Below are 26,057 nucleotides of genomic sequence, written 5' to 3' on the forward strand. Positions count from 1 at the left end.
TCCGTGGGTCTGTCTGTGCCAGGAACTAATAAACAAGAGCTGGCTGGGGCTGCTTGAGTGAGGGGGAAGCACTCTACACATTAAAAAAGGTAAAGGTATCCCCTGTGCAAGCACCGAGTCATGTCTGACCCTTGGGGTGACGCCCTCCAGCGTTTTCATGGCAGACTCAATACGGGGTGGTTTGCCAGTGCCTTCCCCAGTCATTACCGTTTCCCCCCCAGCAAGCTGGGTACTCATTTTACCGACCTCGGAAGGATGGAAGGCTGAGTCAACCTTGAGCCGGCTACTGGGATCGAACTCCCAACATCCTGGGCAGAGCTTCAGACTGCATGTCTGCTGCCTTACCACTCTGCTCCACAAGAGGCTCCTCACTCTGCACATGCTCAGAGCCAAACTTGCATTAATTATTCTGTTACTGATCCAATGCCAGGTCTGGGCTTTGAGGGAAAAGCAAGAATGTGCAACTCCTGTCCCCTGGCTTGAGACTTCAATTGCTACTACAACTACTCGAACTGCCATAATTTGTTGAATTTTACATTTAAATCCCACCTTTCTCCCCACAGGGGACCCAAAGCGGCTGGCGTCATTCTCCTTGCCTTCATTTTATCCCCACAACAACCCTGTGAGGTAGGTCAGAAGAAGAAGAAGAGAAGACTTGGCATGTTATACCCTGCTTTTTACCACTCAGCTCAGGAAAAGCAACATGCAACAAGGAGGGTGACAAGAACTCTCAACAGAACTGCAGCTCAAGACAGGCAACAAGGAGGGCGAAAAGAACCCCTGGACAGAACTGCAGCTCAGGAAGGACAAGTATGAAGCCGGGCATCTCCAGATCAAGATTCTCTGATGTTAGGAAAGACCCTTCTCTGCTCGAGTTCCTGGAGGCTGGTGCCAGGGATGTGACTCAGAATAAGGCAGGCAGGCAGAGATGATCATGCAACTCTTCACTGTCCAGGGATCTATTACCAGGACAGGGCAGCTGGTGCAATCCAACCTACTGAAGCAATTCTGTCTGCTGCACAGAACTTATCCTTCTGTATCCCCCTCCCCTGTTCTTTACCCACCCACTCTGTTGTCCTCAGACTGACTCCCCCCTCAGCTCCTGCCGCTTGAGGCTTCGGAATGGGTCAAGGAGGAGCAGACCATTTGGCAGGACGCTGGTCTTGCGGGCTGCCTTTTTCAGCCTCCTTGGGGAGCCGGAGGCGCCTGCTGCTCGTGAGAGCGGTTGGCCGGGGCAGACAGACTTGCAAGGGGGCACTTCCACTCCACCCCCTCTGGGCACAGCGGATTCCCAGCCGGAGTGCCAAGGGAGCTGTGCTTGGCCTCCCCTGACCAAGATAGAGGAAGGGTCATTTTGGCTGCCCAACAAGCAGGATGGAGGGGAATGCCTGGACTCTCCAATTGGGAAGATGCAAGAAAGTTTACCAACAATGCCAGAATCCTCTCTCTCTCTCTCTCTCTCTCTCTCTCTCTCTCTCTCTCTCTCTCTCTCTCTCTCTGTGTGTGTGTGTCAAATTGCAGGCAACTTAAAGTGACCCCATCAGGTCTCCAAGGCAAGAGACAATTAGAGGTCGCTTGTGATTGCCTGCTTCATGTCATGAGCCGGCCCTCAACTCCAATTGTAGGTCTCCGATCCAACTTGAATCTGGGGTTCTTGGCTTCTCAGATCTGGTGAGGCCCAGTTCCCCTTGGCCCTCCAAGTCGCTGCCAGCAGGAGGCTGGGTATTGTGAATATTTGACAATATTGCTTGGGTCAGTGGTCACTTTTGCAAAACAAAAACCCCAGGAAGTACAGCTGTGGTGTCTTGCCAAACCACAAAACTGATAGGCAGAGGAGATCCCACCAGCACTGCCATGCCTGGCACATGGGCATCAGGGGTTTGAGTGGCCCCCAGCACATCAAATGGCATTCAGAATGCCCAGAGACACAGAACTTGTGTGTAAAGGGCTGTCAAGCTGCAGGCAACTTAGGGCTAGTCCATAGGGTTTTCCAGGCAAGTGCTTAAGAAAATCAGAGTAAAGAGAGATGATCTCTGTTCAAGTACCAACCCTGTTTAGTTTCCAAGGACCGATGAGATCAGGGCCCATTCTGCACACACTGGTTAATGCACAATGCACTTTATAAGTAGATTTTCCTGTTCTGTACAGGAAAGCCCAGCTGCAAATGCACATTGGAAGTGCATTATCCTACATGTGTGGAATGAGTTATTCCAGATTAGGGGTGGCCAAACTGTGGCTCTCCAGATGCCAATGGACTACAATTCCCATGAGCCCCTGCCAGTGTTAGACCATTCCACCTGTGACAGAACTGACCCATTCAAAATACACTGTCCTTGGATTGCCCTTCATAAGCCCGCCTCAGTTATTTTTTGTTATTCTGCTATATCCTGCAACATCCTATATTCGTGCTGGGGTGAGACCACATGCTCGGTTCTAGCTTGTTTAATATTTGTCTCTTTCCGAGTACGACGGCTTGTTTATACACGAAGATCGATGTTTAGTTGTTTGAAGTGGTTTAGCAGCAACATATTTGCTGTATATTTCCTTCCCCGCACTTCCCGAGTTATTAAACTGTCACAATTAGCGTTACAAATATTAATAACAACTAATTTTGTGTAATGAGGAGTTAGAACTAATTCGCTGAAGATGTTTTTTCTCTCTTGTATAACCGGTACAATTTCAGTCGGTTCGTCGGCACATGAATTTCACATTAACTCTAGATCAACACTGCATTCATTTTCATTGGACTGGTTGCATGATTCACACTTTCACCCTCAAGAGCGGATTAATATTAATTGCATCCTTTTTTTTTCTCTTTCTTTCAGCCTAAACTTCAGGAGTTTAAAAACACAAAACAAGAATTCTTTAATCCTCAGAGGAATCGACACTTCAACACGCAAAATCTCCTTAAGATCCCCGGCCCCAAAAGTGAAGCTGGTCTCAAACAAAGCCAGGAACTTCTCTGCCCTGACACCAGCCTGATGGAACAGTCTTCCGAATGAGATGGGGCCCAGTGGGACTTTAAACAGCTCCGCATGGCCTGCAAGACAGAGGTGTTCCGCCAGACCTGTGGTTGAGGCCCATATAACTGGATGAGGCCTACAGAACACCTGCAATAGCTACACACAGAGAGGAATAACATCTAGATGCCATAAAGTTTACATCAGCATAGCATTTTATTTCTCCAGCCGAAAGGGTAGGACCCCCTGGCATTGAAAATAACTGGGTTTTAATATACATTGGCTTTAATAAGATGTTTTACTTGGACATGCTAATGTGTTGTAAGCCACCTTGAGCCCTGGGGGAAGGAGGACATAGAAACTGATTGAATGAATGAATAAATAACCCTTTCCAGTTGGGATAACTGAGCAGCAAGCATGTAACAAGAGTCGGGTTAGGGTGGGGGGGGGAGGAGGGCATGAACAGAGCCCTGAAGGGTGGAACCAGGGTGGGGGGAGCTCAAGCTAAGGGCAGAGATTGAAAGTGAGAGAGAGCTTTTGAGGGGGACAGGCGTCTCTGAACGTGCCTCTGCTGAAAAGAACCCCTGCAACCAAGTGATCCTGCCCCTTCATTTCTGTGCAACAAGTTGGAAGAGGCACAATGCTCTGGCCCTCTACACATGCACACTAGCAAGAGGCCTTCCCCAAATGCCCAAATCCCCCCCCCCAAGGCAGCTCGCCACCCAGCAGGAGGGATTCCGTCATCCACTTGAGCTTTCCGAGCCACAAGCCGATCCATTTAGCCGTTTACTCTCTAGTGACACTGGATTGAAATGTCGGAAAACAAGGCAAACAGGACAGAGTGAGAAAACGAATGGAAAAATTGATTACAGAAAGCAGGATTACAGTGCAGCAAAACAAGAACTGCAGACAACAAGCAACGCAGCCAAGACAAGAACTGCAAACACAAACTATGCCCCTTTGTCAAAACACCAATCAGTCCCTGCCTCAAATCCTGAGCAAAGACGTATGAGGTTGGGTGGGGAAATACCTGGCAATTTAGGAGGGGGGCAGGGGTGGGGAAGCGGAGGGGCCTCAAGGTGGCATAAGATCATAGAGTCCACTCTCCAGAGCAGCCCTTTTCTCTGGCGGAACTGGTCTCTATAGTCTGGAAAACAGCTGTAACAGGTCTCCAGGCCCCACCTGGAGGTTGGCAACTTTTGCCATAGAACTACATTCATAGAATCACAGAATCATAGAGTTGGAAGGGGCCATACAGGCCATCTAGTCCAACCCCCTGCTCAACGCAGGATCAGCCCCAAGCATCCTAAAGCATCCAAGAAAAGTGTGTATCCAGCCTTTGCTTGAAGACTGCCAGTGAGGGGGATTCTGTGTGTATGTGTGTGCATGCAGCTGTCCTGTTTGGATGCTACCACGGCATGAGCCAAATGGGCCAGAGCCTCACTAATGTGGGGTAGCCAATCTATCGCCTTGTGGAAACGCTCCTTCCCTTCCACCCGGGCTCCAATTCTGTGCCGAATAACCCCAAAATGAGACACACCCAGAGACTCATGAGTGCTCGCATTCAGAGGAAGCCAAAACCTAGCAGGGCTGCCCGTGGAACATCTCATCGCTCAGGGAAATGGGGAGGGCGTGATAGTTCTGGATGGATGGCATGCAAAATGGCATTTGGAACCTGACCCCGTTCGCTTCCAGTACTGCACGCTAGACGTCTGCCAGAACCAGGGAAACGCCAACAACCGAAAAGAGGAAGATGCCGAGGTGACAGTCCAGCCCCCGGTTCTAACCTTCGGCGGGAAAAATTCAGCGAATTTCAAATGGGTGCAAATGTCCGTTTCATTCGCTTTCCCTCCTCCCCGGTCAGGGAACTTCTGGAAAGAATTTGACAACATGTTGCAATTATTAGCGGATGTGTACGATTGGCTTCCGACTCCAAAAGTTGCTTTCTGAAAAGAGGGGGGAGGGGGAGGGGATACAGAGAGTTGCCAACCAGCCCCACAGGAGTTGCTCCTCTCCCCAAAGAATTTTTCTGAGAAAGGAGAACAACAGTCAGGGAAGATGCTGCAGTGTCTTCTTACAAGTACATGCCAGGAACACTTTCTGGAAGAAAGCCATGGAAAACCACTTTTACTTAATTGCTCGCCTTGAAAACCCTATAGCAGGGGTCCGTAGTAGCATTGCCCCTCCTGCCTTAATGGACTCAGCCACAAGCTAGTGAATTGGTTACCTCTATTGCTCCTCCCCTCCCAGTCTAAGTTCCTGGCTTCTGTGCCTGGGAGGGGGCGGATCCTGCATGCTTGTTCCCGCCTTAAACCACGTCCCCTCTCCCCCCCCCCACTCTTCAAGCCTGCCTGTTAACACAGGTGCTGATGTCACTTCCAGTGTCATGTAACTTCCGGGGGGCGTGGCAGGGGGCGTGGCCAGCTAACGTCACTTCCAGGGCTCCTGGGAGGCTGAAAAATTATTTCAGGGGCTCCTCCATGGACAGAAGGTTGAAAAAGGCTGCCTGAGAGGTCACCATCAGTTGGCTATGACTTAAGTCCACCGTACACACATGCTCTGTCTCTCTCTGGTTTATGAGGGAAAAGGTGAACCAGAGTTTCTGGCTCAGGTGCGGGGATACACATCGGACTGCTGCAAAAAGCAAATGCCCCAGAATTATCTCACCGTACGTGAGAGGAATAAGTGGGTTAAGGAAGCGTGGGAGCTGGACGATGCCCCGTGCTTGCTCATCAGGCCATGTCATGCTGCAGAGACCGCAGCTTGCTTCTTACATTTGTGGCCAAGGCCAGAAGGCCAAGAGACACTGCTGTCCCCCAAATAATTATTCCCTCAGGACCTATTTCGCTAGACCCAGACCCACAGGCACCACGTCTGTTGCACGTGGCCAGTTTAAATTCCAAGTTCACAGTGTGCGGAAACTCCTCAGCGCCAGCGCTGCTTAATAACCATGCCACGTAAATAACAGCAGCGGCAGCTACTGGGAAGGGGGCTGGGCTTAGCTAGGAGGCAGTCCGAGTGGAGATGGATGGTGTCTCAGGTCACGGGCTGACTCCAGCATTTCGATGTCTGTGCTTCTTTCCGCACCCCACATCTAAACCCTGGCCCTAGCTTCAAGCATCCTTTCATTGGTGCTTGCCAGGGCAGGAGACACGAGCACCTCCTCCTAAGAAACTACACATCCCATGCTTGTTCCCCCCCCCTCGGGGCCAAAATGCAACAGAAAGTTTTCTGGTGCACAGACTCATTTAAGCAGATCACCTGAGGCAGATCCAAATGTTCTCATCACCAGAGCCAAAAAGGCACAGATGAAGGACAGGGAACTGGTATTCAAGAAATCTCACAAGGCAAAGGGTAAAAAACATGATGACAACACAGCTCTGTACCAATCCTGCAGCCCTGACCAAAATCAAACTCAAAAAGCTACCAGGGCTGATTCTTACTTTCTTCGCTTCTGATTTTGTAACCCTGGTCCTCCTGCATAGTTTATTAAGGTAAAGGTATCCCCTGTGCAAGCACTGAGTCATGTCTGACCCTTGGGGTGACGCTTTCTAGCGTTTTCTTGGCAGACTCAATACAGAGTGGTTTGCCATTCCCTTCCCCAGTCATTACCGTTTTACCCCCCAGCAAGCTGGGTACTCATTTTACCGACCTCGGAAGGATGGAAGGCCGAATCAACCTTGAGCTGAACTCCCAGCCTCATGGTCAGAGCTTCAGACAGCATGTCGGCTGCTTTACCACCCTACAGCACAAGAGGCTCACTGCATGGTTTATTAGAGGTATCAAAACTTTTGGTTGCATTGTTTTTACACTGTGCAACGTGCCTTGCATCTCAGCACGAAAGGTGAGCTATCCTTAAAGCCACTAAACAAATAAATCTTGCATCTCGTCTGGTTAAGTCCGTAAATTTGCACTTTTTCAGGACAAAGAGTGGAGCCCTGTACAGAGACTGTGCAGCAGGAAAGGCACCTGGGGTGTGCCTCAGGTGAACAGCCGCAGTCAGGTGGTGCTAGTGCAGCATGCATGCGTTATCATGGAATGCGCACACATTCATGCTAGCATTTGGGGGCCACACATGTGAACTAGGCTACCCATGAGATTACAGTTTGTTTTAAGACCTATGTGCAGTTCTAAATGTTGACATCACAACATTCTCTAGCTTTTAAACATCTATACAATTTGTTTCAGCCATAAACCCAATCCACTCTCATTTGGGAAAAGGTCTCTGGGACCTCAACAAGCTTTTATTTGGCACCCTTTATTGGTGAAGCCAGGGCTGAACCTGGAATAGGCAAAACACCCACTCTGCCACTGAAGCACTGGGCACGCCAAGTTTGCTCCAGCCCTCTTTCAGAGACGGGGAGGGCAACCAGCCCAGCCTTGAACTGGTTCAACGGTCACTCCCTCTCCAGAAATTTAGAAGTGGCTTCCAGAAAATAATTTTAATGACCTTTCCAAATTTTAACAAACAGTTGCTAATTAAAACCCTGTGACAGGCCAAAAGAGAAAAACAAACAGCAGGAGACATTTAAAGTCGCCTGAAATAATAACTCTCGTGAATAAAAATACACCAAGTGTGAAATCCAATAGATGAGCTCATGAGCATGTGATTCTACCCGCCGGCATTTTCTGTTCACAACAGCCTTGTGAGGTGGGCTGGGGCAAAACATAGGCACTGACCCACGGAGTGGGATTCATGGCTGATTGGCTCTAGGTTTCTTCACTCTTGTCACCATGTCACACTGGCAGCCCCCAATCTGTTTTCTGTAGTCTGGCAATCCAGGTTGGTACTATCCCAGTTCTTTCTATCTAACCATTTTTATCCCACCCTTCCTTGAAGACTCGCAAAGCTCTCTGCATCTTCTTGCCAGCCCATTCTAGCCGCACCACAACCCTGAGAGGCAGGGCAGAATGACCCAAGAGCACTCTTGTGAATTTCATGGCAGAGCCGGGATTTGAACTCAGGGCTCTCAGATCTGTACCTAGGCCAAACACAGTAGCTCACACGGCTGCGGTTTAAGAATTTCAGCAGCATCTGGGCAGAAAACGTCTACAATGCAGGAACACACGAAGCTGCCTTATACCGCATCACACCCTTGGTGTGAAAAGCTGATCTAGTAGGATAAAAACAGGGCAAGGCTAGAGGATTTACCCTCCTCAAGACATTGTGGCAGGCATTAAGACACAGTGGGCTTAACAAAACAAAAAGTCCCAAAGCAGGATGGTGAGGAACACAGAATGTCTTCCATTCCTGCATATTGGGTTTTTTATTTACAAACTATAAATGGCAGCATTAGATCCTTGAAAAACAATTCTGTGTTGCGATGAACTCAAATGCCAAATATTTTGGCTCGGGGAAAAATTGTTTGGGACAAACATTTTAAAGTCTTCGGAGCCAATATTGGGGCCAACAAAAGGTCATTGACCTCCTCCTGGCATGGATGGCAGCTGCAGCTTCCAGGGACCTCCTTGCAGACTGGCAGTCCCCGGGGCCACCTCAGTCTTTTGGCAACATTTCACACACACACAACCCGGCAGAGTCCGGATTCCTCTCACATGAGCAAACCAGTTTCCCCAGAGTTCAAAACCAGATTTGTGTTCCACTGACTGGCCTACTTTACAGGGTTGTTGTGAAGATTATTGCAAATAATGGTGTGTGTAGGTGTGTTGAATCTTCAGCAGTGTTACGCACACATTCAATATTATTTTCAGATTGCATCTGTGTTGGTGCTGTAAAACAGCTTAAGAGATCAGCAAAGGAGCTATTTTCTGTGGTTTATTTAGAGTGCTCACCCCCAATAACTGAACCAACCACCTTGCCACCTTTTAACCTTTAAGGCCCTAACCCAGTCTTTCTCGACTTTTTACCATTGAGAACCCCCTGAGAGATTCTTCAGGCTTTGAGAAATCCCAGAAGAGGCACCATCGTGCATAATATGGTTGGGAAGCCTAGCTGTGGACACGCCCACCTGGGGCCCCTCCCCTCCCCACCCCCTCCAGGACGATCATTGGCCATTTTGGGAGGGGGAGGGCAGGTCGACATGACCATATATGATCATATAGGACAGTCAAAGCGGTTTCTCGGTGGAACAGGTTTCCTTGGGAGATGGTGGGTTCTCCATCTTTGGAAATTTTTAAACAGAGCCTGGACAGCCACCTGACAGAGAGGCTGATTCTTTGAAGGCTCAAGGGGGTGGCAGGTGACAGTGGATGAGCGATTGGGATGTGAGTGTCCTTCATAGTGTAGGGGGTTGGACTAGATGACCCAGGAGGTCCCTTCCAACTCTATGATTCTATGACATCACCCAATAAATGTTTAACATTATATATATTTAATTCCTACCCATTCAGAAAACCCTTCCAATGCAGTCAAGAACATTAAGCGGGATCTGTCTACCCCGAGGTATTGGAAGCAGAATGCAAGGGCTTGCAAGGGCGTTGCTTAATAATCCTGTGCTTTTCGCAGCCCTGAAGCCTGAACTGTCAAAGTCATAGATGTTCACCAGAATCCAGCCCCCACCCACCCCCTTTCCATCCCTCAAATTGGGATGCTGCAAGCCCCCAACTGGGGGTCTCTCTCTCTCCGAGACTCTTCCCCTCAGGCAAGGCTATGGATCTGGCGCCATCCGAAGCCCCTTGAAAAACAGTGGATTCTGCGGGGATCTGCCTCTCGGGGAACAACTTAGGGCAGTGTTTATGTACCTTACCCCCTGCATTTAAAAATAAAATCCTAAAAGACGGGGTGAGATTAGAGCCTGAAGTTTCCCTTTCTTGGTTTCTCCTCCCCCCCTCCCCTTTCTTTAACATGAAAAATCTGGGTGGGAAAGGGAATAGCAGGAGAATGTCTCTGCATGCCTTCTGCTGTCTGTGGGCCATAAATTTCCTGGACAAAGTGCTCATTGCGTTCCTAGTTCAAGAGCAGATTTTTTTTTTTGCACCCTGGGGCAAATCGTCAACCTACACGCGTGACCCTGCCCGGATCGTTCTTGTGCACTTGAATGGATGAGAGACAAATCTGGATCTTGGCGTTCCGTGCAGAACAGAGAGCCCGAAATCATAGCTGCCCTGTCATCCTGGTAGGCAGCGCTGCTCCCATACTGCTCAGAGCAGCTGTGCAGGTCGGAATCAGAGAGCATGATGTTGGGAAAGTTTCACCGGTTAAATTTTCGGTTGCCATGCTGCTGTGAAGATCATCAGCTCTTGGGAGCCCAGCAGGGTCAGCCCTGGTTAGCACTTGGAAGGGAGATGACTTGAATGTCTCGTGCCTTGAAAGTCCTGGTCGCCACGTGTCCGCTGTGATTTGGGAGCCCTTTCCGCCACCTAAAATATCTCAGAGGAGAGAACACGGTCGCCCACACCTCTGAATGCTCAGGAAGCGGGGCCTATGCAAAATTTGCACCCAGAGCAGCAATGTAAGCGGCCAGAAGTGACCTGGCTTCATCACGCCAGCTATCGGCATTGTAAGAGAATTTCACAAGACTGGTCGTCTCCATTGTTTCGTTTTGACAATCTGTCTGACTGGAGCCCATTATGCATGATGAGATGCATAAAAACAAAGCAATCGAGCGCAAGGGTTTGAGCATGGAAGAACCGTGGGCCCGACAACACTAGCCCGACGTTATCGCAGCTTCTGTGCCAGGGCTGGCCCTCGACGCCGGTTGAGGGACTCTGCCTTGATCGGAGCCCCGTGCCGCCTTCTCCCCCTGCTGCCCGACGCAAGCCTGGCAACAGATCTCTGTTCCCATCGAGTCGGCAAATACGGCCAGAAGAGAAAAGGGCATCTTCCATGCAGCCACGTTCTTGAGTCCAAAGCTATAAGATCAGTGGGGTCAGAAGTTGAAAGTTCCACCAAGTGCCACCTGGCCTGTTCCCTTCCCACGTGAACCTTGTGCCTCCCACCTCCTCGCACACACTGGCACTTGGAGCGGCAACGCTAATCGCCTTAGAGGGCGAGACATACCAGGCTGCCAATATTTCGCTGGCCTTAGGATTTGGGGGCAGGGGACTGCCTGTCTCCGTTTGGCACTGCCAAATTCGGCGACCAGGATTGGAGAGAATCATGTTCAAAGGAGTGGCAGGTACAATCAATAGCGGCTTATCCTAGTAGCAGATGTTGCACGTGCTGCAGGCCTCATGGTCCATGGGGCCCTGTAAGGCAGGGGTAGTCAACCTGTGGTCCTCCAGATGTCCATGGACTACAATTCCCATGAGCCCCTGTCAGCGTTTGCTGGCAGGGGCTCAGAAGCAGCTGGATTGCAAGGAGACCAGCGAGTGATGGCAGGGGCTTACGGGAACTGTAGTCCATGGACATCTGGAGGAACGCAGGTTGACTACCCCTGCTGTAAGGCACTTTCCCCACTTTGGATGAGTGTGGCCATTGGTAGAGCCGTAAATCGTGACCTCACACAGCTGCAACCCCCCTCTCCACACACACACACACCTGAACCGCAGACAGCATGGCCCACTTGGCCCATGACTGCCAGGGGTGCTCCCCTTAACATCCTGTCTGTGCAGCACAAGTGACAGCACTAGCCCTGCTCTAGCCCCACAAATCCTAAAACCAGCTCTGGCCCTTCACGACTCCTTAAACTGGGCTCGGGTGGAATGACAAAGACACTGCTCCCTGCACACTTTTTGGCACCGAAATGTCTTTGGTTAAACAGGTCAGGCAGGCTTTTGGAGTGCTACAAGAACCTGCTAAACCTATTGGCCGACGATGAAACAGGGTTAGAACAAGAAGAAGGAGCACACTCCTGCTCATTCGGAAAAAAATGGCCCTGCTGTCCCCTTTTCCGCAATAGTTTCCAGCCAAGGAAAGTCAAACAACAACCAAAAAGGAGCATAAATTACGTTGCATCGACTGGCTCATTATTGTGCCTGACTTCTGATACCCACAGGGGAAGGGCAGCTCAGGAAAATGACTTAACGGCTTACGGAAAGGTCTGCCAAGTCCCCACAGCTTACAACAACAAACCGAGCTAATGCGCCACGAGGAATGGAACATAATATCTTTATGGAATCTGGGAGCCCAGACTCTAGACTTCTCAAATGCTGACCCCTCCCCCCCCCCAAGCTCTCTTTTTGGTTCCAGAACAAGAGTAAACCCGTGGCAGGGATTCGAATCTTATCTTGCAGGACTCCGCTGAACAAGAGAGGCTTCACGGGAACATGGTACAGAACACAGCGCACCCGATAACAGGGAAGGCAAGAACATAATTCTCACTTAGCTGCCATTCACATCTCGGAGGAACCGTTCCTTTAGAAGCAGCTGGATCGCAAAGAGGCCAGCGAGTGCCTTGCCGCTGGGTTTATAAAAACCATAAACTGAAAAACAGCGAGAAAGGCTGAGGAGGAATCTTCTCCTTCCATTCTGCCCCTCTATTCTGAGTCACCCATCCACCCCACACCCCATTCTCAAAAGCAACCAGCCAGATGCCTCCAGAAAAACCACAACCCATGGTGAAGGCCCCTGTTCTCAGGTCTCTGGCCACAGAATGGCCATTTAGCACAGGGATAGTCAACCTGTGGTCCTCCAGATGTCCATGGACTACAATTCCCATGAGCCCCTGCCAGCATTTGCTGGCAGGGGCTCATGGGAATTGTAGTCCATGGAGATCTGGAGGACCACAGGTTGACTACCCCTGATTTAGCGTTCAGAGCTAATGTCCCCTGTTGGACCAACCCTCTGCGAATTTGTCACAGCTCTTTGAGCCAATGGGTGTCACGAGACATCGCAGGAGACTTCGCCTTTCCTGAATCTTCCGCCCACCGGTTTGCTAGGGTGAGCGAATTCTAGCGCTACGTGAAATGCAGAGAAAGCTCCCTGTCTCCACCTTCTCCCCACAAGACATAATTAAAAAACCCCTTTCCTGCCCTCCCGTCAACCACCTTTTATCTAAACCCAGAAGCCTCCAATTCCGCAGCCTTTGCTCGCAGGAAAGGACAGCCAACCCCTTAAGCATTTGGGTTGCTTTCTTTTACACCTTTTTCAGCAGGCACTTACACTGTCCTCTTTGGAGACAGGGCAGCCAGGAGGGTTCTCAACAGTCCAAATGGGGCTACACCGCAGATTTACATTAAGGTGTTACGCAACCGGCTATTCGATTCCGAACCCTAATAAGCCCTATCGTCATTTTTTCCCTTCCGTTCCCTACCTGGAAATAAAGCTCTTTGGCTTTCTAATAAAAACACACCCAGCTAATACTCCGCAACCAAATTCTGGGCATTCAACAGAGATCGGAAAGCTCTGACGATGCATTCTGAGGCTCACAGAGGGCTGATCTTCCCCACATCGCAAACTCCTTGGTGGTTTTGCCTCGATGGGAATGCAGCCTCCCTTTTTCGATATTCAGCTGGGCCCGCTTGCAACTCCACCTCCTCCTTCGTGGAGCCACCCAATCCAGCCCCACCCCCACCCGAAGCTAATCCCCATTTCCTAGAAAAATAGGCCAGAAACCTTGGCAGCTGCAAGACACTGTTTAAAGTTAACTTTTTTTTTTTGTTTTGTTCCTGGACATGTAACGCTTGCCGCAGAGCATTCGCCGTCTGAGTTAGTGCTTCTTTCCTGATGGTGACGGAGATAGCCTTTCTCAGATCTTCCGAGCCAGCTGTCCCTTTCGTGTGTCTGTAAAATAACACCGCGGGCTCTTCTTCCGGGCCCAGCTGAGCGAGGACGCTCTGGAAAGGTGGCCTCAGTGGACCCGTGAAGCTGGAAGGTCCCAAGAACCAAGAAGACTCTCGTTCTGACCTTCAGGAGAGAAAAGGGCAGCACTTGGGGGGCCTTTCCCCTAATCTCCTGAACCCCACTCTGTAAGCAGCCTTCGGATTTTTCCAACGCAGACCAAGCTCCCCTCTGCCTGCCTTGGTGACAGAAAGTGTGGTTAAAGTCACAGGTGACTGACAGTGATCAACCAGGGTTTCGTGAAACCTTGGGGCTTCTTGAGGGCCACGGAAGGGTTTCCCAAATGGGTGGGATTTAATTTTGAAAATCCGTTCAACGTTTATCGGGAGATATGACCATATATGGCCATGTTGGCCCACTCCCCCTCCCCAAATGGCCAATGATGGGCCAAGGGGGAGAGAATGGGAGGGGCCCCGGGTGGGCGTGTCCACAGCTCCGCTTCCCAACCATCTTCTGCAAGATCCCACCACTTCTGGTATTTCTCAAAGCCTGAAGCATCTTTCAGGGGGTTTTCAGTGGTTAAAAAGTTGAGAAAGGGTGCCGGAGGGTTTAGAGCAGGGGTAGTCAAACTGCGGCCCTCCAGATGTCCATGGACTACAATTCCCAGGAGCCCCTGCCAGCGAATGCTGGCAGGGGCTCCTGGGAATTGTAGTCCATGGACATCTGGAGGGCCGCAGTTTGACTACCCCTGGTTTAGAGGCAAGAGATGGTTCACCATCTCTGGATTTCCTCGGTGGTCCCTCATCCAAGTATTCGCCAGAGCTGATTCTGCTTAGCTTCCATTCAGGTTAGAACCCTGCCTCTGCGGCTGGGGTTATCTCTGCCCTCCTTGCCTTTCCAGTTGCATGAGTCTCAAAACGACAGCAGCCTGAACCCACCCTTCCATGCATCCACCCGAATTTCTCCAAGAGAATGGCACTTCCATTTGTAGAAGAGGAGGATGGCAATTTCTGTCCGTTTCCTGCAGGGCCCCACTCCCCATGCAATGCTGTTCCCGAGATCCCCCCTTCCCCAAGAACAGAACTGGGGCAAGAAAGTCCTTCTCTGCAGCATCCATAGCTGGATCTATGCCAGTAACAGCAAGGGGAGAAGGTTTGCTTATAGACCTGAAAACCGAGCAAAGAGTTGGATCCGAAACATCGGATTTCATAATTTTCCAGCCGGGGGTCCGAAAATTCAAACTGGAGGTCCAAATATCCAGCAGAGGGTCCAGAGACAGCTGTGAAGAGGGCATTGGGATGGGGGGATCAGAGAGTGGGCTATTTAACTCTTCCCCCATCCATTGCGTTTCTCAAAAGGTACTTTGGAGACACCAGCAAGAAGGCAAAGTAGCTCGGGAGCACAGGGGTCAAAGGGGAAAGCAGTAAGCAGAAAAGGGTTAAGAGCCCTTTTAAACAGCACCCGCCCCCTGGCTCTCAGCTGCTGTTCATTGGCTCCTTAGGCCTGCAGGCGGGGCTTGCCCCCAAAATTCAGAGTATTAAGACAACACTGTAATCTGAGATGCTTCGATCATATTAACATTTGTAGTGTTAATAATAATGCTGGCTTCTCAGACCTGGCTTGCTACCAAACATCTAGCTTGGCCCTAAGGATCAGTTTTTAAAAGACAACAACCAAAAAAAAACAACAACCTGAATCCCATGAATTGTTGACCAACTTTCAAGCAGAGAAACCCAGCCAAAGCTAGGATTTTACATCCTGTTTTTCTAAAGCCACCAAGGCTGCAATCCTCAGCACACTCCGTGGGCAGCAAGTCCAATGGAACGGAGAGGGTGCTACTTTGGAGTAAGGGCAGAAGGAATATTAAGCTGCCAGGATTTCAAAGCAAGCTTCTTTGAAAACACACATGAGAAATATCCCCAGCTCAGGCCTGCCTGTTGCTTATTGTGAATACGAACTTCCAGGCTCCCTGCACATCTTTGCCCCTGACATGCTAGTTTTCTTTATGTAGGTTTGAGGGCCGGGGGAAGAAACAAGCAACCGTCCTCCTCAAAACACACATACACATAAATAGCTTGAATGGGGCACAATCAGGACAAAATTGACTACTTGATCCTGCCAATTTGTAGCCAGAAGGTTGTATTAGTTAACAAAACATGTTAGATTGTGTTAGTTGTCTGAGGCATGTGTCCCCTGGAAAGTGACAAAGAGCCAAAAGTTTGCCCATTACAGCCCTCCACTGCCTAGTCGCCTGGAGGCGATTCTTGACTCTTCACAGGCGACTAGAAAAACTCTGTTCAGAAACTGGCTTTCCTTTGCTGTGATTCCCCCCCCCCCTCCAAGATAACCAAGAGCTAGAATTCCCATCTTGTGCCCGATAATATATTTTATATATTTTCTAAAAACCAAGTATTTGTTTTGCTGCAGCTCCTGGCAAAAGAGTGACCTTCCATGAATGTCGCACATTTCCTCTCTCCCTGGTATCCACAGGAAAAAAAATATTATACGCACAGAGGCTGATAAAGAAAGAGGACATTGCAGAGCGATCAGCTACACTTGACTACCATGCCCCACAAGGAAGAGATGTTTCACTCCTGCTTGAACATCTCAAGCTGAAATTGAACCAGGCCATGATCTGTCTAGTTAAGTCCCATCTACTTGGACTGGGGCAGTTCTGCGGAGTCTCCAGCAGAGTTTCCAGAGCCTGCCTCCTGAGACCCTTTCCTTGCTGCCAATACCTGCACCTGCCACCCTTTACACGCAGGTGATAAACCGATGAGCTCCCTTAAATCGGTAAATATCATCCTAGGAAACCTACGCAGTCAGATTCTGGATTTGTCTAGTGGTGTCGCATCTGATCTGACTAGTCTCAGGTGCAGAATGGCCTTTCCCAACACCAGAAACTCTTTCCCTGCAGGAGCCCGGTACTTCCGACCGCAAAGCATACCCTCCGGCAACAAAGCTCCCTGCCACAAGGCAATTCGTGCCAAGGAGTGCAATGCAGTGCACCAACGAACGCCGCTCAAAGGCACAACTTGCTGGCGGAAGCCTCCATGGATACAAAACTGCCATCTCTGGCAGTGGGAGCTCAGACTCTTGAGAAGTTATGCTCCAAGGTGCTCCTGGACCAATGTGCTCTCTAATCCCCCCCTGAGCAGAGCAGATCACAGTCCAAGCAGAACAGAACTGCTGCAATCTTAAAAAGGGTAATGGGCAGTGCAAGACCCTGCCTAGCTCCAGATTGCTGCTGAGTGGAACTTCCTGTGTTCATGAGCTTCTGCTCTCATGCACAGCTTAGAGAGACCACTGCGCTGAACATGAACAAAGTAGCCCTCACGCAGCTCCTATTCTTCCCAAGGGGCTTCCAGGATAGCATCAGTGTCTCCAAACCAACTCTAGTGTTACCTTCTAAAATAAGACCCAGATTCCAATCCCCACTGTGCAGTGAACGCATTGGTGCTTTCTCACTGGGGAGAACTGAACGGAAGAAGGGAAACACCTTTTAATGACCCCTTGAGTTCCTTGCAGGACGGGCAAGATTATAGTCCAGCATCAAGCGGAAGTCGCTCTGTGCATGCTCAGGCCCGCTCAGTTTTCTCTGTACTTTCAACTATCAGCTGCAGCATAATTGTTCACCTTAAAAAGTTCAGAGGAGGGAGAAGTCCTGCTTCAAATTTCCAAACTCTAAGAACATGCAGGAGACCAGCGTTCCGCACGTCCCGGTGAAGAATTCCGAGTCCATTCCACAGAAACAAGACTCAGTGAAATCCATCAGATTTTCATTCCCGGTCAGCGATTAAGAGAAGCATCATAAAAAATAAGGGTGGTGACCGTACTGGAGTTTTGCATACCTGCGTCTGTCTTTCTACATTCGACAGAAGCATGGAGGGCAGGTCTACTGGTGGATACAAGTATCATAACTAAACGGAGCCTCCACCTTCTGTGGCACTGTACCTTTGACTTTAAGATGCTGAGGATGGACAGCAGATGTAGCCGACACATCTTGCTTATGTGTGACTTCCTAAGGGCCATGTAATTGATTTGGCTTTTGGCTGGGAGGACTTTTGGTCCGGTCCAGGGGGAGTTTTCTTAACTGCCTAAGGGCTTCGGTTCTGTGTTACAGAAGGATCGGACAGGTCACAGCTAGCCCACTAACAAGGCAGTCTCTGGACGCAAATGCTGGAGCATCAAACGTCGTGGGGGGGACATCAACAGAGAAAAACCACAGTGTTATTTGGGGAAACGTCTCCAGATTGGTCATAAAAACGAGGGAAGCGCTTTGTTCCAAGAACACACAAGTGGCACGCAAACACATCGCACCCCAGGGGACGCCGATGTTTTGGACTGAGGAGCAAGTGCGGGGGGCAGGGGGGGGGAGCAGCAAAAGAGTTTCAACCGAGGGACGCCAAGCAGAGCTGACTTTGCTCCCCGGGAAAGGCACAGACCCAAGCAGGCAGGACCCCCCCTTCTTAGGCACCCTTTGCACCCAGGACCCAGAGCGGCCCCGGTTTGCCCCACTTGGAGGGCATCCAGGCACTAGATGGAGAGCAATGGCCACGCTCCCTTTAAACCCCATCTCCTCCCCTCCAACTGGAAAAGGCATCTGAGTTTTGCTGGCTTTCCAGGAGGTCTCCTTCCTTGCAGGACTTGGTTTCACAGAGCAGATCTGGAAAGGGGGGCACGTGCCCCCCTGAACCCAGAGCATCAGCTGGGGGTGCTCCCAGCACTTTGGACCTTTCCCCCCCAGCACCACCCAAAAAAAGAAAGCTCTCTGCGTCCAGGGTCCCCGCCCATCCCGGCAGCGGCAGGTCAACCCAGGTCCGCTGCAGACCCCGGACGGGCTCTCCCCAGAAAACGCCAGCCCTGACCTGACCTGACCCGACCTGGCCGGACCCCCCTCCCGTTCCGTTGCGTTCCGTCGCGTTCCGTCCCCGTCTTACCTCCTTGCCGCGAAGGCGGGAGGCCGGCGAGTAGGAGGAAGACGACTCCGCGGAGGAGGAGGACGAGGAGGAGGGAGGCAGGAGTCCGCAGCCCGGCCATGTCTCGCCGCAATGCCCCCGTCCCCGGCCCGCCGGCGCGGTTTTATCCCGGCGCTGGCTCCCGGACCGCGGCGTCCAAGGAGGGAAGGGGAAGGGACGGGGGCTGGAGGGAGGGAGAGGGGGAGGGAGGGGAGGAGGGGGGGTGGCGGCTCAGGACGCGACGTCACCGCCAAAGGGCAACGCGCCGGGGCTGGCTTCCCGACGACCGGCCCGCTCGCTCGCTCGCTCCCTCTTGCGCGCTTCCCCGACGCCGCCGCGCCTCCTGCCAAAGGGCCGAGCCGCTGCCAAGAGCGAGAGAGCGAGAGAGAGAGAGCGCAGCAGACGGCTCCCCGCCCCCACCCCCGACGGGGTCCCCCGCCCGGCCAAAGGCGAGGGGACGGCCAGGCAGCGAGCAGGTGGCCCGGCCGAGGGGGCGGCGAGGAGAGGAGGGGAGGGAGGGGAGGGGTGAGGCTCCCCGAGGGGCCCCGCCGGCCTGGACGGGCCGGGCCGGGTGATCCGAGCAGGGCGGCCGTCTGGTGGGAGGCTCCCCCTCGGCCCGGCGCGCAGCCCGGGAAAGGGGCGGAAATGAAACATGAAGAGTCGGCAGATAAGCTCGCTTCACACGGCCGCCGAAGCAGCTGAGCTCCGTGGCGCCGAGCCCGCCGCGTCCCCGACGGGCCAGGCCTGGCTGCCGGCCCCGGCGCTCCAGACGGCCGGCACCTGGGGAGCTTCCGCGCACGACGGGGATTGAACGCGCCCTCGGGGCGCTGGCTGCGGCAGCACGTGGGGAAGGAGGGCAGGATCCGACGGGGGCGGCGAACTGAGCTCGGGGGTCCGCGTGGGCCGCCCGAGGGGAGGGCCCGGGGAGCAGGGTGGGGTCGAGGAGTGGAGAGAGGGTGGCCAACTGCCGGAATGGACGTACCTGGGGATTTGGGCAGGTGGGTGGAGGATTCTGAAGAGGGTGGAGCTAGGGGGAGGAGAGGGGTCTGGTGCCATGCAATCCACCTGCCAAAGCAGGTCTTTTCTCTGGGGTGGTCAAAGTGTGGCTCCCCAGATCCCCTTGGACTGTAATAACGACGAGCCCCCACCCTAATCATGTTGGCAGGGGCTCATGGCAATTGTAGTCTACAGTTTGGAATACGTCGGTGATTTTGCTTGTTCGCTCCAGGAGCGTTCAATCCAGCACCCTCAACAAAGCCAACAAATGCACCTAAAGCAGACTCTCCCCCAAAACATCTTTTCCAACACCTGGGACCACAGAGGCCTAGAACCTTGATGGAGCCATGACTGAGAGCTGAGCTTGCCATCTTCATTTAATGACAAGTCAACACCTCTCACTGGATTGGTGTGACGTTTTTGCTCGGGGCTTGAAGTGACCCGTCCCATTAAGTTGGCAGAATGAGCTCCCAGAGGAGATGTGGGCCCTGTCGGAGCTGGCACACTTCCGCAGGGCCTGCAAGACAGAGCTCTCCCTTGGTTGAGGGCAGTGACCTCATGACGTCTAAGGCCCCTGTCCAACCAAACATCTGAAGGACCGCCTATTGTTGTCTCATGCTTCCCGCAGGGCCTTGTGTTCTCCATTCTCCGTGTACTAACCTATTGGTGATTCCTGGTACACAAGAGGTGATCCCCCCCCCTAGGCCATTTCAAGTGCTGAAATAAGGTGACCAGATTGTCACATTGGTAAAGTGGGACACCATTGACCGGGTGGGTTCTTGATTAAAAATTGGGTCTATATGGAGCAACAAAAAGTTTCGTAGAGCGCATAAAATACAAAAATAGTATTGTAATATATATATTTTAATTTCAACATAAGTACAATTGGCCAGGTACTCCCAGATGTCCCTCCAAAAGTGGGACAATCTGGTCACCTTAAGAAAGTGTCACCGGGGAGGTGTGTTTAAGCCCTTTCCCTCTGCATATTGCAGTCCCTCCTGGGCAGTCCTGGGGTTGGGGACAAACCTACAAGAGAGCCCTATGAGACCATGCATCCCTACTCAGTTGTATTAGCCCACATGGATACGTTTGACCTGTTCAGATACCAGCAAGCAGGACGTCTTGCATCTGACTCTGCTGACGTCAGCTGATGCATAGACCACGAAGCAAACCGGTGGGTAACGGATCATCCATTCCTTTGGACTTGCCAGGGATTTAAACCAGAGCCTTCTGGCACGCAGAGCACGCGACCGGCGTAAAGCCACAGCTCCCCTCCTCCTTGGAGGATGCCCTTATCTGTTTGGTGTACATATTATATTTTCCACCCGTGTAACCTGACAGCTTTATTATTATACAAGGCCCCTCCACATTTTGCCGTAAAAGCTTCGTCCGGGGATCAGAGAGTTTGTTTTGTACTGAACCTTAATTGCTGAAGAAAGGTCCAGGGCAAAGTGGACTCTGTTTCCCCCGGACGAAGCTTTTACGGCAAAACAAGTAGGAGCCCTGCATAATAATAAAGCTGTCACCTGGCATCTTTCTCCCTTTTTTTGGTTTGTTCGTGCATCGTTTGGTGCAGCCACACTAAACCAGTGTGATAACCATATTTCTGCAACGCATCTGCATTCCGTAGCACGGCCGGTGTTCTATGCTTGCTTGGAGTTCTGCAATCCTTCTCCTAGTACATTGCTTATTAGATGCCTGATCATATCTGACTGCATCGATTTTCACTGAAGAAAGAAAGGCAGGAGTTGGAATGGCAGACTTCCGTTAAGGCAGCGAACAAACATGGCACAGCTTTCCCCAGCAGAATTTGTAATAAGCCTTGGATGCACAATAAACAGGTTTTGTTAACTGCAGCCAGTCCTAACAGACAACGACGAAGAAGAGTTTGTTCTTATATGCTGCTTTTCTCTACCCAAAGGAGTCTCAAAAGTGGCTTACAATCGCCTTCGCTTTCCTCTCCCCACAACAGACACCCTGTGAGGTGGGTGAGGCTGAGAGAGCCCTGATATTACTGAAGAAGAAGAAGAGTTGGTTCTTATATGTCGCTTTTCTCTACCCAAAGGAGTCTCAAATCCAATGAATGAATGAATGAATGAATGAATGAATGAATGAATGAATGAATGAATGAGGAGGGGCATGGAGCCCTAGTCTCTGATGCTGACAATCATCTTTGGCTTCCAGAGCTATTACAAGGCGATGCGCTCACATTTCAAGGATATTCCCTCCAGCCTCTAGGGCTAAAAACTGACATTTCAAAAGAAACCCAAGAATTTCTAGAAGCGAGACCCGATGATTAATTCTGTATACCCTTGGATTCATCTGTGATCATGTAGAACTGCAAAATACCACAAGTGGTCCCTCATCCTTTCCTTGAGGGGGTAGGAGGAAAAAACTTTGAAGAAGTCAAAACAAGAAATGAATACATGCAACATTCAGGATGTCGCACAGCTGTGCATATGACTCAGGCCTGTGCACAGGGGGTGACAATACATCCCAGAACCTTGGTGAGACTTCTGAATTAGTTCTTCCTCTCTTTTTCTTGAATTTCCAAAGTCATTCTGACCTCCGACTGGGGCTCCACCAATGAGCCGGCCACATCCCTGCAACCTAAAGGGGGAAAAAAATTATTTCCAGGGCTAGAAAAAAAATACTTTTGCTATCTAATGCCAGCTTTACACCAGGCAGAACAAATCTTTCCAAAGGCACTGGCTCCAGCATCAAATTTCTTCATGCCCAGACAGCTGAAACAGGTGACTTCAGTTTTCCTCCCAAATCCACCTATTTTTCTGGGCCAAGTAGCCGAAGCGCATAGAAGAGACAGGAAGTGGCAATGGGCCTTCCCTGCCATCCATGGACATTGTGGAAAGAAGGAAATGTTTCTCTCTCCACGATGCCAGAACTTGTAGTCGGCCAAAGAAACAGATTTGTTACATTTGGGACAGATTTTTTTAAAAAAAATACCTCTGAACATGATGCATAGGTATGGAACTCTCTGCCACAAGCCACAGAAAATCCATTAGGGGAAAAGTTTTGAGAGATTCAAAGAGGATATTATATCCATCAATGTTTCTTCTGAGCCGTCATCTTAGGACAGAGCAATCGTGTTCCCTCTCAAAGCCCTCTAGTTCTCTCTGTGTGTATTTTCAAATGTTAAGTTACAAACTAGAAACCAGACTTGGCTTTAAATATTAATCTTTAAACATTTCTGGAGAGGCTGAGCACCTTCCCCAACTCTAAGTCCAATCCAAGGCTGTCTGTCCATATACAGATGCCCTGTGAGCCAAGAAATATCCTAAATTAATAACAGAGGTTCAGCCTGGAGAAGAGGTGATGGAGAGGGGACATGATTGCTGTCTTTAAGGATTTGAAAGGTTGTCACTTAGAGGAGGGCAGGGAAAGGTTCCTGTTGGCAGCAGAGGAGAGGACCCACAGTAATGGCTTTAAATGGCATACAGAATAGTACCAACTAGAGATCAGGGGGGAAATTGTCACAGCCAGAGTTTGATGTAAACCACCCTGAACCTTATGGGATGGCAATAATAATAACAACAACAACAACAACAACAACAATAATAATAGAAGAAGAAGAAGAGTTGGTTCTTATATGCCACTTTTTTCTACCCGAAGGAGTCTCAAAGTGGCTTACAGTCGCCTTCCCTTTCCTCTCCCCACAACAGACACCCTGTGGGGTGGGTGAGGCTGAGAGAGCCCTGATATCACTGCTCGGTCAGAACTGCTTTATCAGTGCTGTGGCGAGCCCAAGATCCCCCAGCTGGCTGCATATGGAGGAGCACAGAATCAAATCTGGCTTGCCAGATTAGAAGTCCGCACTCCTAACCACTACACCAATAATTAATTAATTAATTAAACAATGCAGTATCAGAGCACATGCATAATCAGGAGTGTTTTTTAAAAATGATGTAGAAGGGTCAGTGAACTGTCTGCGATGAAAACTGGTAAGCGCATAATAGCCCCAGGATGTTATTTCAAGAGAAGTTACCAGTATCACATTCAGTGTTTCTGCCCATGTGCAATTACTCTGCAGCAACGTTTAAAAAATAAAAAAAAAGCTTTTCTGGATCAAATCAAAGGTCTGTCTGTTATGGTTTTCCATAACATTGAGCCAAATTCCCCTGGAAAACCCCCAAGAAAGGGACAGAGCCTGACCCTGCTGTTTCCGCCTTCAACAACTGGAAACATATTTGTATTGTGCTTGTCTCCCCAGCCTGAATCCAAAGCGGGTTACCCAGATTGTCCTCCCCTCCTCTCTATCTTCACTGCCACCTCATTAGACAAGAAGAGCAAGTATCCCAGTTCACTCACAACAGTGTGAGTATTCGAACCCGGTTCTCCCAAGTTCTAAACTAGATACTTAACCCTCTACACAGCACTAGCTCCTATAACTGCCTCTGAGCATGAAAATGTCTACAGCTTTAATCATCGTGCATATGTGTTTTGTGCATGTATTTTTTTTAAAAAGGCACGGGTATTTTAAATGAATGTTTTAAATGTTCAGTTTTCATATACCCCAAATACGGTGCCCTGACCTTGATGGTTCAGCATAGCCCTATTTTGTTAGATCCTGGAAGCTAAGCAGAGTCATCCCTGGTTAATGCCTGTATGGGAGACCCCCTAAGAAAGTCCAGAGTTTCTGTGCAAAGGCAGGCAGAGACAAACCACCTCCACTAATGTAGAAGATTCTGGGGCGTGTTTTAGTTGCCCCATACCAAGTACAGCAGGACCCAGAGGGCAATTTGAATAACCTCTGCAGCTGAAAACTGGCCATGAAGGTTGCCAGCTTTTCAGCTTTTTCAGCCGGTGTCTTCAGCAGCTCCTGAATCTGCAAGTGACTGCACTTATTGTGATCTGAGGACAAGACCTTGCCGCACATCCTGCCTTTGTTAATGACACAGGAGCATTATTCCGTGGTAAGTTGGCAACCTTCATTTCAAAGATTACCTAATAATGAGGAGGGGGAGACATCTCTCAGGGAAGGTGGTTCATAATCTTCCCACTCAGGAAATCCTGAAAACTCCAGTTGGTAATATGGTGGAATGTGCCACTGCTAATTTATGGGGGCCACAAAGTGTTTTTCAAGGTAAGAGACTGTCAGAGGGGGGTTGCTATTACCTGCCCCTGCATAGCAACCTGGGCCTTCCTCGGTGGTCTCACATCCAAGTAGTAACCAGGGCTGAGCCTGCTTAGCTTCCAAGATCTGATGAGATCCAGTTGTCCTGAGCTCCAGGTCAGGACCAGCAAGAAGGATCTGCATTCTGCACACAGATAGCCAAGGAAAAGCACATTTGGAGCTTCTTTGCACCTACAGGTGGCGCTAATGATACAAAGCTTTCCTGAGTTGCACACCTGCTTCAAAATTCACAATGCCTCGGCTCACACCGTAAATACATTGAGCTCAAAGTGAGCCAACGTATTAGGAACTGAGCGTTGTCTCCCGAAATGTGCGTGGCAGTCACGGAAAAGGCAGAGTCTGTGTAGGGGTCGGACAAGGTATTCCCAACAAAATGGCTAGGATTGCATAATTCTGTTTTGCAATACTGCATGCTGTTCCAATTGTTGTATCTCAAAGTGGATGGTGGAGAGCGGAAATGGGCAACTGAGGACTATAAGGCAAGTTCAGTTGTTCAAGAAAGCCAGCCGGCTCTTGTATGAGACAAAAACTGAGGTTAGAATTGAAGAAGGGTTGATTCTTATATGCCGCTTTTCTCTACCAGCCCAAGGTCACCCAGCTGGCTGCATGTGGGGGAGCATGGAATCAAACCCGGCTCGCCAGATTAGAAGTCCGAACTCCTAACCACGACACCAAACTTGATGAAATCTATCCGGGAGCCAATACTTTGAGGGGCTTGCTCAGAGCTAAAGATATGGTCTTAGCAACAGCCTCCATAGCCCGTCTATAGTTACCTGAAATAATTTTTAAGAGGTTGCACTTATTTATTTTATTTATAACATTTGGTAAGGGGAGGGAATTTAGTAAGGATGTGATCCCATACGTTCCGCCTTCCGAAGCTGCCATTTTCTTCCGGGTAAGTTATTTCAGTCATCTGGAGATCAGTGGTAATCTCAGCAGAACTCCAGGCCCCACCTGGAGGATGACAACTGGGATGCTGGACTAAATAGCCTCTTGGCCCAGCCCAACAGGGCTCTTAGGACAACTCCCTCTCAGACTCAAAACATTCTCAGAATGTAAAACTAAAAGTAAGCTATTACTTTAGCAGTATGGGAGTTCCTTGGTGCTGGCTCTTCACTGTGTCTTGCCAATCCAAAGACATAAAAAAGATTAAGACCTCCATTCTGTAACCACTTAGGGAGAGTTCACTCCTCCTTTTAGTGGCGGGATCTTTGCTGCTGGGTCTTGTCTCAGTTGTTTCCAGGACCAGTAAATTCCTAGGCCTGGGATTTACGCGGAACAGAATGCAAAGTGACTGAACAGGCTCACACTGTAAGGAAAACTGGGTCTCATTCTTAACATTCCCCTTGGTGGAACCTTCCAGCAAATAA

At 50.2% G+C, this 26,057-nt stretch overlaps 1 protein-coding gene across 13 annotated transcripts in view; it reads right to left on the reverse strand.

Annotated features, from left to right (window-relative positions):
* The window catches only part of ELN (elastin), a 66,383-nt gene extending 47,264 nt beyond the window's left edge, over positions 1-19,119 (reverse strand). For 3 of the 13 annotated variants that reach the window (XM_077311264.1, XM_077311262.1, XM_077311268.1), the window contains exon 1: positions 18,522-19,114. In XM_077311264.1, the coding sequence (XP_077167379.1) occupies positions 18,522-18,621 (100 nt within the window). In that variant the 5' untranslated portion in view covers positions 18,622-19,114. Of the gene's footprint in view, positions 1-18,521 lie in introns of all 13 variants that reach the window. The other 10 variants (XM_077311261.1, XM_077311273.1, XM_077311263.1 and 7 more) reach the window with 6 other exon arrangements.
* Positions 19,120-26,057: the final 6,938 nt, after the last annotated feature.

The sequence above is a fragment of the Paroedura picta genome, chromosome 15 (assembly GCF_049243985.1).
Source record: "Paroedura picta isolate Pp20150507F chromosome 15, Ppicta_v3.0, whole genome shotgun sequence".
Taxonomy (NCBI): Eukaryota; Metazoa; Chordata; class Lepidosauria; order Squamata; family Gekkonidae; genus Paroedura; species Paroedura picta.